The following is a 16,394-nucleotide window of genomic DNA, read 5'->3' on the forward strand; positions in this document are numbered from 1 at the left end:
ACATTTGTTGCTCTGCAAAGCTCAGTTTCACATGAAAATAACTAAAAGCATGTACTGTAATGCAACTTTTGCAGCACGGGATGTGCAGCGTTCATTGTTGAACATTCAAATCATGCATGTTTTTAAAAGTGCGAAAGAGATCTGCCGCCTGTTTTTATCATTATTAATCAAACAACAACAGGTGAAAATCCCTCACTGCTCTTGACTGAAGGACTTTTTGTAGCTAAAGGTTTTTTTTTTCTTACAGTGAAGATGCTTAAAGCACAGTTTGTTTCATCTTTTTATTCTATTGTATATATTCATAGTTCTGGTTGCGTATGTGGGTGTATGCATGCATCAAGTTTATATATGCGCAAGTTTCATACATGTTTTGAACAAAGTATAGGTTTTTATGCGAGTCATTTATAGGTGTATATTCACGTGTTGATGAGCGAAGTTTGATGTAAATCCCACACGGCGACTCTAGCCATCTGTGTTTGGTGTCGGGAAGGTGTATAGTGAGGCGACAGGTTGACTTAAACGTTTATGATGCCTCATCTTCTGACATTGCTTTTGACTCTCAGTATGTTCTATCGGGCGGAACAGATTTGATGTGTTCCCGCAGCTAGTCCGCATCAATCTCTCGCACATTCTGCTGAGCACCGAAACTATAAGATTATGGGAACTTAAAAAGCCGAACAACTTCCACACCACTGCATTGGTCTTTACTTTCTCATCAACTAATTCGTCTGCATTCTTACTTGTGGAAGCTTGTTCCCCCATATCTGTATTTAGGGCCCTCATTTTGTAGCCTTTTGTAGCTTTCTGGGACGGAGCAGCTTAAGCAACTTCTGAGCGCTGGCAGTGGCAGCGTGTCTGTGATGTACATCATCACGCAAGTGACATCACACTCATTCTGAACACGGAAAGTCATTCAGTGACAAATGATACAAGGTATAAGATCTTTTATATATATATATATATATATATATATATATATATATATATATATATATATATATATTAGGGGTGTCACGATTTCGATTTTTAATTGAAATCGATCGAAATTTATGCTAAATTTCGATTATCGAATCAAAAAATAGAATCGTTGATGCTGCCACGCCCCCATGTCACGTCAGCTTTGCTTGCCAAGCGGGAAAATAACAGGCTTGTTGAAGTGCTTGTTAAACTGCAGAAGCAGGAGACCCGTCGACAGAACTTAAACCCTCTCCTCTTTCAATGAAGTCGCCGGTGTGTAAGCATTTTGGATTTCCAGTGAGTTATGTTGACAACGTTCGTGTTGTCAACAAAAAAAAACACAGTTTTGCAAGCTCTGCTATGTACGTATTACGTACGGTTCGTCCGATAGACAACACCGGCATCGTGATCCTCCGCCCGCCCCCCGTTGCAAATCTGCTCGCGAAAAGTACACACTCAGGCCCTGTTTACACTGTCTTTGTTTTTAAATGGCATTTTAGAACGACAACGATTTGACATCTACATTGGCGTGTAGCATTTCTGAGCAACCCTCCTTCCTCTCTACCTCTAAAAATGCACATCACGTGACCACACAGACACAGACGCACATACAGCCTTGCGCTCGAGACAGCAGGTCCAGGCAGTCAGAGGACTGCTTCAATCTTTCACTCACTTGTACTTAGTCATTTTAGCGAACACTTCAGATACTGTTGGCTGGTTCCTGTTGGTTGTGCGTCTTTTTTACCGACGCCATTATAACGACACAGATCACTGCCTATTCACGAGTCCCGCAGAAAAAGTGATTAACAGGTGGTAATTATGTGTGTAACGTTATCTTGCCTTTATTCATTTACTGTATGATTTGTTTATGGGTAAAACAAAGACCATGCAGGTCAGGTAGTTTAAACGGTAGGCTACAAATAATTAATTGGTCACTAATTAATTAATTATTCATAATCGAAAATCGAATCGTGCCTCGTGCCTTTAGAATTGAAAATGTAATCGAATCGAGGATTTGGAGGATCGTGACACCCTTAATATATATATATATATATATATATATATATATATATATATATATATATATATATATATATATATATATATATATATATATAATAAAACATACACATGCAAATGTTTATAGAAATACCGGAAATGGGTTTAAAAATCAAATCACCGTTATTTTACAAAAAATCTATCGCGATATATATTGATGTCAAATTATTGTCCAGCCATAACTAAACGAAAGTGTTTTCACTCATATTAGTGTGTATGACGGTAAAATGATATAGTGTGGACATGGAGCATTTTCAGATGAAATTCATCTCTATTAGTCTTGATTTAGCAATAATTATGTAGTTGCAGTGAACACCCTGAACAGTCTCAGTCTGTTGTGTGAGCGCAGACAGACCTCAGAGATGCTGGTCTCAGAGAACCACACCTCTGGCCAGTTCCCTTATGAGGAATTACTGTGAAAATAATGGGGCCCATTCAATGCATGTGGTTTTCCTCAGCAAGCAAAGAGTTTGTTTTAGAGGTCTGAATGGTGTGACTGTTGTCCCTGCAGGTTGTTATTTGAACCACAAAAAACCATAATAGCATAAAACCTCAAATGATCATACATTTGTCAGCATAAAAAAAAAGCTGGCTGATTAATGGATAGGGCGGAATGGTGGCTCAGTGGTTAGCACTTTCGCCTCAAAGCAAGAAGGTCGCTGTTCAAATCCCGGCTGGGCCAGTAGACGTTTCTGTGTGGTGTTTGCATGTTTTTCCTGTGTTAGCTTGGGTTTCCTCCGGATGCTGGAATAACTGGCGGTTCATTCCACTGTGACGACCCCTCATAATTAAGGGACTAAGTCAAAGGAAAATGATTGAATGATTAATGGATTGTTTTCTCGTACTTTGAATGCATTTAAATAAAAGCAGATAATCGAGGCCTTTAAATCATTGGCAATGCATTGAATTGGTGCCATGTGTAAAGACCATTTGGGAAAACCCAATGTTTGGGAGCTTGGTATTGCTAAAAATTTTAAAGCTAAAAAGTAGGCTTCAACTTTTAAAGCAATTCCATTACATACCTTAAATCAGGGGTCACCAACCTTTATGAAACTGAGAGCTACTTCTTGGTTACCGATCAATGTGGAGGGCTACCAGTTTGATAAACATTTCTCAAATAACAAATTTCAATAATGATTTAACAGGGTGGGAAATACCCTGTATTTAATGGATCAATGTGCAACACTTTATTTTTATATATCTCTGCAAATATTAACATTTTTAAATGATTACTTTTATATTAGATGGAGCTTACTGGTAAGTGGCGCTATGGTGAGCTATTCTTAGAACAGGCCTGCGGGCAACACATGTGATCCATGTTGGTGACCCCTGTCTTAAATTATGACATGGCAAGGAATATGATTCAACTGGAGTTCAGTCGATGTTAATATGATTTAATAACATTCATAAAGTCTTGATTTGATCTTCATCATTAAGTTACTTTCAGAATGTTAATTTGAGTAGTGATTTTCTGTTTATGACTGAAAGCAGTTACTTTGAAACAACTTAATGAAATGTAAAAGGTCTGTGTGTCATTCTAACTAGCCAGATATGAATTCATTGTTATTTATTTGTTGTTTCAATTGGTTGTTCTGTCATTCTTTATTATTAATGTTTATTTTAGACCGCAAAATGTCATTCCATCGTATACAGTCGAAGACAAAATTTATTAGTCCTCCTGTAAATTTTGCTTTATCAATTAAAATTGTTTAATTGATACTTTCTCAAATATTTCCCAAGTGATCTTAAACAGGTCGAGTAAATCTTATGGAGTAAATTTCATTTATTTTAGTTTGGTTTGAATAAAAACAGTTTTAAAATGTTAAAAGTATATATATTTTTACAAAGTCACACTTTACAAAGTTCTGGATGCGGAGGAAGAAGATGCAGGTACTTGACTGGCCTGCCTGCAGGCCCGACTTGTCTCTAATAGAGAATGTGTGGTGCATTTTGAAGTGCAAAATGTGACACCGAAGACCCTGTACTGTTGCCCCCTTTATAGGACAGAATGGGCCAAATTACAGCTGAAACACTTCATCACTTGGTGTTTTCAGTCCCTAAACGCCTTTAAAGTGTTATGAAATGGAATGGCAACATTACAGAGTGGTAAATGCCTTACTGTTCCAACTTTTTCTGAAGTGTGTTGCTAGAACCAAATTTGGGATACATGCTTATTAAAAATAAATAAATAAATAAAATAAAATTAACAAGGAACATGTTAAATTGTGTTTTTTTATATTGTCTGCAATGAAATACAGGTCAAATAAATTTAGAAATCACTACTTTCTTTTTCTTTTTTTGCATTTTCAATGCTGTCCCAACATTTTCTGATTTGGGGTTGTACTTTCATCATGAAAAAGCCAAAAGAAATTCATTCATTTTCTTTTCAGCTTTGTCTCTTTATTAATCAGGGGTTGCCACAGCGGAATGTACCGCCAACTTATCCACCATATGTTTTGCGCAGTGAATGCCCTTCCAGCTGCAACCCATCACTGGGAAACATCAAAACACACTCATACACTACGGACAGTTTAGCTTACCGAATTCACCTATACCATGTTATTGAACTGTGGGAGAAACCGGAGCACCCAGAGGAAACTCACGCAAACACAAGGAGAACATGCAAACTCCACACAGAAATACCCACTGACCTAGCCGGGGCTCGAACCAGCGACCTTCTTGCTGTGAGGTGATTGTGCTATCCACTGCACCACCGTGCTGCCCCCAAAAGAAATGAGTTATTACAAATTATTAAAACTATTATGCTTAAAATGTGTAGAAAAATATATTCATTAGACATCACTTGGGAAATGTATGCGCATTTCTTTCGAATCTGCTTTCTGTCTGCTTTTCCTCTGTTTAGTTCTGACATGCCTGTCTGTCTTCTGCAGTACCTGGTGATGGATTACTATGTGGGCGGTGACCTCTTGACTCTCCTCAGCAAGTTTGAGGATCGTTTACCAGAGGACATGGCCCGCTTCTACCTGGCGGAGATGGTTCTGGCCATCGATTCTGTGCATCAGCTCCATTACGTCCACAGGTGAGAGCATTAAGCACACAAACCGCCCTGCTTTTCTTTTTCCTCTGCTGCTGTGACATTTGGAGAAAATTGCAAGGAAATAATTTGCATTTGCCGGTCTGTGGGAATGTGAATTCTTTTGGGAACACAGGAAGTGACCAAATTGTTCTAATTTCAGCAGTTACAGGACATTTCAGTATTGGTCTATGCCTGCTAGTTCCTCCCGCTTGATCAAACTACATGTTTAAAATGAGCTTAAACAACACAATTCTTGAGATTTTTTTTGGGACAACTTAATTGTTTTATGTTTAATACACTTAAATTTGTTTGTCCCACTTTATATTAAATGGCCTCAACTAACATGTACTCACACTGAATTTATTCTAAACATTACATGATAGCCTGCTGTGACTGAACTAAACTTGAACAACTGTTGCACGGGTAAACCCTGGGGTTTAAATGAGAGGATCTGGCGAAACGTAAGTTTATTTCATATCAGAAAGTTGTAATGGAATTTAAATAAGTGAAACATACTTCAGTTGGATTGCAAAACATAATTGTAAGAAACTTTTGAGATCATGGTGATGCTTTCACTGACTGAAATTATGATTGCTGACGACATATTTTTGATATGTTGAGCCTAGAGCTATAAACCTACACTAGTCTCACGGTTCGGTTCGGTTACGATTATCATGCCATCGATTCGATTCAATTCGATATTTCGGTGCATTGACGGTGCTTTCCATACACAGTTTTATATTTTCTTCACAGCAGCATTTCTTGTATTAAAATGTATGAATATATTTATATTTATATATTATTTGTAATACAATTTTGTCATTTAATACAAACAGTCAGATATACAAACTGTAACTTTAAACAAAACGAGCATTTAGCAAATAATGTAAACAAATATAAATATCCAGCTCAATTTCTGATCCTTGTCTAGTTCTCTTACACCCCTTTGATTGGTCACACCCTCAAAAAAAACGGTTGCGATTGGCTCTTGCGCGCTGCGCTCTTCACAGATGAGTGACACTGATAGGTGGCAGGCGACAGCGGCGATCTCACAGCTGATGTATGATAGACACGCTGGAGAAAACTCTGCAGACACGCGCTCGTTTCTGTATGCAAAAGTAACGCTGTAAAACAGCCGAGAAGAGAAGAAAAACCACGCCAGCAGGTCAAATGGGCCACTGTGTGTGTGTGAGAAAGAGAGAGAGAGACAGTGAGCGAGAGAGAGAGAGAGAGAGAGAAATAGAGAAAGAGAAAGAGAGAGAGAGAAAGAAATGGAGTAGGCTACTTTCTTTCTCTCGATCTCAGTGAAATAGGGGCTATTGTTGTATATGTCAGTGAAAGACTGATCCAGCAAACACACACAGTGAAATTGTGCAAACTTCATGAGTTTTAAGTAGTTAAAGCGCTGTAAATACTCGCGATCGCCTCCCTCGCGACAGAGCGCATATGAGGCAAATGACGTCAGTAATAACCGGTTATGATTATTACTGAACCGATACCGAATTGTCCGCGTCTGCATCGCAGTGCACCGAAGAAACGATTAATTTTGACACCCCTAGTTGAGTCCTAACATGGGAAGATTGTCACAAAAGAACTTCCCATCACTACTGTGTGTTTAACCTCAGAAGTAGCCTTGCACACACATTTTACTTAAGGCTGCTGTCTTGTGGGCTATTGTATTTGAATTTGAGGATGGGTAGATGGTAGTGGTAGGATGGTAGTTTTCTTGTGTTAAAAAATGTAGTCATCTTTGATTGATTTTTTTTATTTTTATTATACAATATTTATTCTGATGATTTTGAATCTTGCACCTAACACATCTTAATTTACAAAACAAAAAAACACTGAAACAAACAAACTTAAAGTAAGCAATTTCAAAATCTTGAAGCTAATTAAAGTTAGTAATTCTGTCTATATAAAGTAATTTAAACTGAATTTGAAAACAAGACTTGAAATAAAAACCAAAACTAATGAAAAATATTAAACTATTATAACCTTAAAACCTACCCATATCCCACCTCAAGAGCACCAGAAGTGTTCAGCAATACATTGTGAGCACATTAAGTACATTGTATTTATTTTTTGATGCAAATACATGGTAGTTAAGGACACTTAATATAAAGTTGGAGTTTGTGTTGGTTCAACAAGAATTGTGTGAAACGTGCATTTTTTACAGTGTGTTGCACTTCATTTACCGAGCGCACACTTTTAGGGGTAACACTCGAAGGCACCGGCCTCTCAGATGTGGCTCCAGTGGAATTGATTTATTCTGGTCTTGCTAATTGCAGGCTGCTGCTTGAGGTCCATGCATACAGTTTTGTGCTCTGGGAACTCAATAAGGACTGTAATTACAGGTTTAGCCACCCCGACCGTGAGAGATTTGTTTTGGACAGTTTAGAAGGGGTACGATACTGCAGGCAACTCCCTTCCAAGAAAGGAAAATAAATGAGGTTCAGCTTTTACCCATGTTAAAGTGCATCGTCCAATTTTGGACAGATTTACTCGAGCTTGAAATGAAAGGTTACATAACTGCATTCGTAGTGAAACCCACATTTTAAGTGCTGTGTGTAGCTTGGCCTGACGAAGGGGCGGGGCTTGTATTGTTTTCGTTTATGCAGGAACGCAGTGCAGGAAGTTGCCTATTTGTGTGCCAGTCTGTGAATTTCCTGTTTGACCCTGCATGCTGGAGGCAGGGTTCGTACGGGTGCTGGAAATCCTGCTTGATTTTTCTTTTATTTATGACTCAAGGCTTAGGTTTTTATTAAGTGTTTGGAACTGCTTATGTAATTGTGTTGCTTACATAATTTATCCTCCTAAAAGGAAATAATAATGATTAAAAACATAATTCATCCAAAAAATTTAAATTCCAAACCTTTATGTACTCGTAAATTTAAATTCTGTCATCATTAATTTACTCACCCTTTACATCTTTTAACTCTTTATGAGCTTCTTTCTTCGGTTGAACACGAAAGAAGATATTTATAAAAATGTTGAGAACTAACATTTTCAGCTGTCTTTATAATATCTTCTTTTGTATTCTATAGAAACTCTTAAAGCTCTAAAACAGGACATTTACAATGACTCACAGAGCTGTGTTCCCCTGATAAGCAGTGCATAATAATCACAGCTTTTGGTTAATCGCACTTGAGATTTTAATTTCATTAATCCCACATATTTATATGGGTTTGCACACAGATTCCGTGTGGGCCTTCTCATCTCTAATAACTGATTTATTTTATCTTTGTCATGATGACAGTAAATAATACTTGACTAGATATTTTTTAAGACACTTCTATACAGCTAAAAGAGACATTTAATTAGTTAATTAGGTCAACTAGGCAGGTTAGGGTAATTAGACAAGTTATTGTATAACGATGTTTTGTTCTGTAGACACTAAAATGGCATTTAAAAAATTAAAAGCTGCTTTTATTCTAACTGAAATAAAACAAATAAGACTTTCTCCAGAAGAAAAAATATTACCAGACATACTGTGAAAATTTCCTTGCTCTGTTAAACATCATTTGGAAAATATTTTTAAAAAGAAGAAAAAAATTTGAAGGGGGCTAATAATTCTGGCTTCAACTATTTAATTTTGAAGTAAAAAACTGAATATGAAATAAGAAAACGGTGGGCGTGGCTTGTTTTTTTTCTATTGCGAGCTGATTTAATGTAGGAAAGTAGGCATTTCAATCAGAAAGATCAGAAAATGGTTTGGGGAGAGTTATCACAACCTAATGCTGTGGTCATACTAGATGCGGCACAAACGAATAAATCGTGGTATTCGCGTGTAAATAGAGTCGTGAACATTTTGAGTTTACTTGCATCATTCGTGCTTTAAATTCGCTTCATTCGCACATCAAATTCAGTCCACAGTAGATACGGATTCATGTCATGGGCAGGGCTTCATTTATTAAAATAATGACTGTGCTTTATGAAGGCTGAAAAAACATCTTATATTCGTACGGCGCAGTGTCTGAGTCCACTAGATCAGTGGTTATAATATATTTAATGCTTAATATTTAAAAGATACTTGATACATGTAAATAAAAAGTCATCAGCCTTTCAAATTTAATTTTTTCCACTGGACCCCTGGGTTTGTTTTGCTAGATTAAGATCACAGCAATAGTTGCAGATTGATTCTGCGGTACAATATTAAACGTTGACACCTTTATGGCACTCGCATACATTAAAAATAAAGGCCATGACTGAACAAGGAGGACCTGTCAATCTTTGCATTGACTAAACATGTAAATCACTCACGCTTGACACTTCATCCACAAGTTGTGTGAACGCAGCATCACAGACTCCTCCTCCTCACCATTTCTGTTTGTTGTCAAAACTGAGAGCTGAAGGGGCGTGGTTAAGTATGTTAGCCACTCCCAATACTTCAGACAGGCGTAATCTGACAATTTAACTGAAAACCAAGTGCATTTTCAAACATTTTTTTTTTTCTTAAACAGTTAAACTTTGGGTCCGTGACATCATCGACTTTCGCTTTAAGATTTAAAGTGCTAGCATTGCACCAGACCCCCGTAAGTGGTTTCACTTGAAAGTGTAGAATCTGTATTTTATGCATATATGCATCACTTTGGTTTTTTTTTTACTGTACAAAAGTTATTTACACTTAAAAACACAGTATTTTGGATACCCGAGCTGGGAACATTGGTTCATTTTCATATTTTTCATATGACACATGTACAAGTTATAGCTCAAATGAAAGCTTTTGCCGGTGCTCATACGGTTCTAGCGTTCTTTTAACTGAATTATATTCGCATATTAAACAGTTGGCGAATGATGCTCTGTGTTTCCATGGCGCAGTAGTAAAAACAATACATTTATGATCAATAAGCAGCCCCAGATAGCACAGACAGCTGTCATCTCTTACCTTATGCTGTGCGCTTCAGGGCCATTCTCCTCTGTTTTTGAGGTGATGTGCATAAGTAATCCTTTTATATGTTTGACGTGGTCCAAACACAGTGAATGATGTTTGATCAAACAAAAGAATAGTGAAAAATAAAAACAATGATCGGTCCCTGTGGCCTGTATAGCACCTCTCATCAGTTGGAATACAATAACTTTTGCATAGATTATGGTAGAGACATTTCTCTTTTTTCCTATGATTACAGACATGTGCAGGAACCACCAAAATTAATTACATTAAGCTAGACCACACAGAACCTAAAAGGTGCACTTTCAAATTTGAGTTTATAAAATAAATGCAAAAAGTGCCTTATTTTTTTGGTGTTTATTATAACACAGACAACATATACAGATATTTTAAACACTTTCAATAGTGTTTTATGAAAATTTAAAGGGTTTTCTTTAAAATGATACCAATTTTTTGCATTTACACCTCTGCATTTGGATTTGGAAAGCTTTTAAATTTGAGTAGGCAAAATCCAGGCGGAAATCCCAAAATCGCACTAGATTAATTGCACAAATGAATTGTTTAACACAAAACTATCAATGTGAGCTAACAAAATCAATATAATTAGTTTTGACTTCATTTGTACTTTGTAAGTTTGACTTCGTAAAAGGTTTAAGAAGGGTTTTGTTTTGTGGAGGCTTTTCAAGTCTGTTTAATAGTACAAGTTTCTTTGGTGTCAGTGTATTTGCTCTCTCAGGTGCTTGTTGTTGGCTATTAGAATATATAGTGCATGTTTCCCCCCTGCAGCAGTGTGCTTCTGTTGCTGCTTATGCTCCATCTACTTTCCTCCTGTCCAGTTAAAGCTGTTTGCGTTTGAGCACTAGTCACAGCTCGCACCATATGTTCAGTGATAAACCGTGACATGTTTTGGCCAAGACAGCTGTTCCTCTTATCTTACAGCTCTCTCATGTTGATACTCTTGCATGACTGGGCTGATGGCTTCTTGCCGTGATTAGCAAGAATTTCAGTGTTTTGCTTGTTTTTTTTTTTGAGTGTTGTGTTAAATATGTAGCGTTTATATTTAGCAGCTAAATGAAAGACACACAATTGACCTCAGGCACTTTTTTAAAGGGGACCTGCCATGCAAAAATCACTTTTGTAGAGTGGTGTTAAACGCAGTTGTGTTGCAACTGTGTGTGAATACAGTGGCCCCTTGCTATAACGTGGTTCACCTTTTACCCCCTTACAGTTTTGCAGATTTTTGTGTCCGTAATTTGATGTTTTTTTTATTTTTTTGCAGCGCATTGTGTTCTGTGTTCTGATTGGCTGTAAACCATTGTCAATCAATCTCTGTGTCTCCTGTATCCGCTTGTTAAAGGGTCACGAAACACCAAAACACATTTTTTGAGCTGTTGACAGTCGTATATGTGTCCCACACTGCTAAAAACACTATTAGGACACCTATATTTCACTAAAACGTGTAAATTGGTTGTTTTTGCGTTATTTCAAGCAAATTCGTACTTCCTGTTTGAAACGAATTTTTGAAGCCGCGTCACGGTCATGACATAATAGCGTGTATTCCAGCGTGCAGACTGGGCGTCTGTGCCAGAGTGAGTCGTATTACGTCTTACAGTGTGATGCATTAATGCATGAGTAAGGCTTGGTTCAAACCAATCAGCGCGCTCTATTGTGCAACTTCATTAATATTCATTAGTGTCACCACGTTTACGCCACAGAGACGCCACGTTGTGTTGGCAAAACAAACGTGAAGTGTTGCTTTTATAGTTTGCTGCAGTTAAGTTTCGTTTTCATTTTCTCTCTGTGAGAGCTCAGACTCACGTGTGGATTAACAGTGTACGCGACGCTCGACAACAATAACTTACGTGTCTAAGGAGGAACATTGTTTACCTGAGAGCTGTTCTCATCTGCAAACGCTGAAATCCGGATTCGCTTGTAACGTTAGTCTTCTCTTCATAAAGACGCGGCTCTAGTTGCTGGTGATTGTCTTGTCTCTACAGATTTGGTAAGTGAGCGACCAGTGCTCTTTGTTCATTCAGTTTGTTCGTATCGAATTAAGTTAACTATTGCACTGAGTGCAAACATAGCACTGCATTTTGTGACCGGAATAACACACGCGGCTTTCTGACACTACCTGCCATGTGCATCTAAGTTTCCGGGAAATGCAGAGTTTTTTTTCTCTTATTCGCCGTGCGGTATCAAACATTGCATGAAAAATACACGCTTAAAGCAGATCCTCGAATCAAATATCGCGTTTGTCGTGAGGGGCATGAATGAAATCCCTGAATGAAAGAGCCAAACTGCAGTTAAAGTCCAACATTTAATAATTTGGCAAATAATTCGACTACAGATGTCCATGTAGGTTAAACACCATCACTTTCTCATGTGTGTGTATTTTGACTGAAACTCGCGCGTGCCCAAATAGACACTCCCACACCATCCCACTTTAGTTGCTCTGACACTCCCCCCTAAACAGAGCTGGACACGCCCACTTTTCTGACTTTTTCCAAAGTAGAGGTGTGAAAACACCCTGCTGAAACGAGGGGGTTTCATGGCCCTTTAAGTGGAGACGTGTTTGTGACGTATGTAATACTGTTTCCGGGTCCAAGCCGCCATTGATTTTAGTGGAGAAATCATTCGTTTATGATCACGTTTTTTCCTATTACACATTAAAGTTAATTTGATATAAAATCATAGTGTACACAACAATCTCTGGGCTTGCTGCATAACAAATACCAAAAATGTAACAATTTTTAAAAAGGAATCACTTTCTGGCCGTCGGATATTAGGCATGGACATATATATTGCGTTCGTGATTTTCGAAAGCATTAAATCGCTTTGTAAACGTTTATTATTACCATTTCATGAGTCTCCCCATTCAGTTGAATAGAGCGCTTGGACCCGGAAGCCGCTTCGCGTGACGTCACACTTAACAAGCACATAATGTGTTCAGCTTGCCAAATTAACATAAGTCTTCGATTACTAGCAATGCGAGTCCCAACAAGGATGCAAAAAGGCTTGTAAACTGTCCGCAGCAAGACCATCGTAAAAGGGATAGCACACCAGACGTGGTGCGCCACGCAGTGCTATGCATTTTAGAATTGTAAACATAGGTTTATATCAGGATACGCACACCGGTCTACGATGCCCAGTTATGACTCAGGACATATTTCTGCAACGCCATCTGAATAATTTCATTTTAAATTCATTTTCACTTACAACTGTCATGTGTGCGGCGCATCCGGTGTGTGACCCCCTTAGGGATGGAGTCTGCTTTAGCTTTGTGGGTCAGTGACTTCAGGAAAATGAACATTACGCAGGATGCCAACATTATCCACTCAAAAGCTAAACATCTTTATGAACCCTTTGCTGACAGCGATGAATGTTTTTTGCATCTGACAACAGGTTTGAATCTTTGGTTTCATTCTATAATACTGGACTTAAATTTCTATGAAAGTTTGAACATTGAGAGTGTTTAAATAGGAGTTAAAAGTGTGAAAATGTTAATGCCTCCCTGAGAAAAATTTATAAAGTGTGTAGTGAGGGGTTTTAAAGCCGTAAAACATCTATAATAATTGTAAAAAATAAAGCTGACTACTTTGCGGATTTTGCCTATTGTGGGTTATTTTAGGAACGTCACCGCCTCATTTGCGTGAATCGTGCCGCATGGTACCTATTCGTGTCTTTGCATTGACTTTAGGGCTGCAACAGCTAAATCGATAAAAATTAAATCGATAAAAATCGATTATTAAAAGCGTTGGCAACGAATTTTATCATCTATTTGTTGTGTGCTGCGACATGGGGACGTTTGATTTTTAGAAAACACTTTAGTTTAGCGCGGAGCAGAGTGAACACAGTCTCTATCGTGCACTGATGCAGAGTTCGGCGCCTCATAGACAGGGATGAGGAGGAAGGGAATTCAACAGCAGGGTCCTACTTTTGTTCTGTTTTGAAGTGAGGACCGTAAAGTCCCTGGTGCTGATGTTTTACACTGTATCCAGCTTGATAAGCATGACAAGTTAGCGTTGGCTTATTTACCCTTAATGCTGCAACTGAAAAAATCAAACTGACACGGTGTCTGACGCTGAGCCAGAGAGAGCTCGTGCTGAGCAGAGCTCTCAGTAAGGGACCGTCGAAAAAGTGCTTATTTTTTATTATTATTTTTTTTCTGAAAGCAAAACCAACTTAACCCTGCTGATAAAGACTTGGCTTATTATCACAATTTTGCAGCGTTTTAATCGCCTATTGCTTAATTTATGTTTTAGACATGTAAATACACACAAGTACTAGTAAAACAAAACATTTAGAGATTGTAAAACACACAAGGAAGTCTAACAATCCCTTCAAATATAATTTGCTGATGTGTTTTATTCATATAAGATACACATTACACATAGTGAAAGTAACTATAAAGTTGAATCTACTTTTCTCTAAGTTCACCAGCCACTTACTTGCAGGTATTTGGGGAGTAACTGGTGAAGTAACTGCGTGTTCTGCTTTTTATGAATGAGGCAAATGTGCGGCCGCAAGTAAACATGGCGATGACCATCTCATGTTATAGATCACGATTACTTACACGTTTATGTGAACTGGTAAAACTTCTGTTTGAGATTATATCTCATTAAGCTTATTTTTCTTACCCAATTAGTAAATAATTTAAAATGTTTTATGCAAACAATCACTTCATTTTGAGGTTGACATAAATGAAGGCATAATTTCTTATGGTATTTCATGTGTCTAGTGTGTATCTTGATTTAAATATATTTAGATACTTGAATTGAAAACAGGACAAAACAACTTAATATTTTATTTTATTATTATGAATATTATAACAGTTAGGCATGGGCTTTTTTTGAATAAACGGTTGAAAATTAATGCTTTTCTTTTTTTCTTTTATTTAGTTCATCGATTACTCGAAAAAATAATCAACAAATTAATCGATTATTAAAATATTTGTTAATTGCAGCCCTCGTTGACTTAACATGTAAATCACTCGCGATTGACGCATCATCTGCGACTAGTGTGAACGCAGCATATTAAACTATTTCTTTTTTTTAACATTTGGAATATAAAGAAAAATATTTTCAATGGTATTCACTATTTAGTAGTTGTCTTAAGTGCAGTTTTCACACTTGACTAGATGTCCTGCTTGCTATGTCCATTTTTTTCTTTATAATGTAATGACAGTTTAGTGTGATCAGGGTGCAGGGTCTTAAAGGTACATTTTAAGCAGGGTCTTGAAAAGTCTTAAAATGTCCTCTGTTTCAATAATGAAATTTTAAAACTTTAAAAGTTTTACATCCGCTGAAATTTTGTGTTGAAGGTCTTAGATGATTTTAAACCAGTCTTATATGGTTCAGTTATCTTCCTAAGAATAACATTTGTGTAAAAGTTTTCCATGTATTAACAACTACCTGATGATGACATTGGCTTGGACTGACAGGTGCCTACATTTAGTTTGTTTTAGTTTTTAAAACTTGTCAAAAATTGAAAATGTAGTTTATTTTAGTTTTTAAAACTTAATTATTTGCTATTTCTTTTTATACAGTTGATGCTTGTTTTGACTTGATTTCAAAATGTGTGGATAAGAAATCAATTTAAACAAAAAGTAAAAATATTTAAAAGTCTGAAATGTCCTTCATAATTGACTTAAAAAGGTCTTAAAAAGTCTTAAATTTGACTTGCCGAAAACTGCAGAAACCCCGGTGATGTTATTTTGAAGCAACACAATGAATAGGATCCAAAACCGTCTCCATCCTTGACTTTAAAGAGGACATCTCTGAGTAGTTATGCTCTAATTTCACTGTACTTTGTTTAGTGGCAGTAAAACATGTATTTGGCTTCAGTCGAGTGCACTCCATATCTGTAAACTGAGCGCATTTAACACTGTACTGACCTGTTCACCAGGGGTCAACGGTTTATGCCCTGCATTGCTATCATTCTGCATGCAGACAGGTATGTGACACGCCCAGGACCAACCCTCTAAACACCAGCAGACCAGCAGCAACAATCTCCTGAATGCAGGTTATTTTCAGTGCCGCCTCCTCCTCAGTGTCTGGCTATGAGCTAGTCTGCTCAGCGTCTGACTGACATCCAACACTCGTATTCCTCCGAGAGCATAGTGGCGTGTCTGGGATTTTGACACCTCGTTGTCACTTCTGAAGCTTTGACAGCCACACCACTGCCATTTGCAGTCTGTCTCCGCTCTGGCTCCACTTTGCTGACTGGTGCGTTGATTTTGTAAAGTTTTTGTTATGTTGGCAAATTTCACTCATGTCACTTGACTTCAGGTCGCCTACTTAAGAGAGCAGATTGCTGTCATGTTACCCAATCATGAGGCAGCTGATTAATTTTGTGAAGCCACCAACCTTAATTTTTGGACAGCTAAGTTATTTTTTATAATAAAATTTTCATGACAATTAAATACACTAACTGGCCACTTTATTAGGTACACCT

General features: G+C 37.5%; 1 protein-coding gene across 27 annotated transcripts in view; it reads left to right on the forward strand.

The window, feature by feature from the left end:
• The window catches only part of cdc42bpaa (CDC42 binding protein kinase alpha (DMPK-like) a), a 165,583-nt gene that overhangs the window by 42,181 nt on the left and 107,008 nt on the right, over positions 1-16,394 (forward strand). For all 27 annotated transcript variants that reach the window (XM_087289731.1, XM_087289736.1, XM_087289744.1 and 24 more), the window contains exon 5: positions 4,908-5,056. In XM_087289731.1, the coding sequence (XP_087145857.1) occupies positions 4,908-5,056 (149 nt within the window). The remainder of the gene's footprint in view (positions 1-4,907; positions 5,057-16,394) is intronic.

The sequence above is a fragment of the Danio rerio genome, chromosome 17, assembly GCF_052040795.2.
Source record: "Danio rerio strain M-AB ecotype USA chromosome 17, GRCz13ab, whole genome shotgun sequence".
Classification (NCBI taxonomy): domain Eukaryota; kingdom Metazoa; phylum Chordata; class Actinopteri; order Cypriniformes; family Danionidae; genus Danio; species Danio rerio.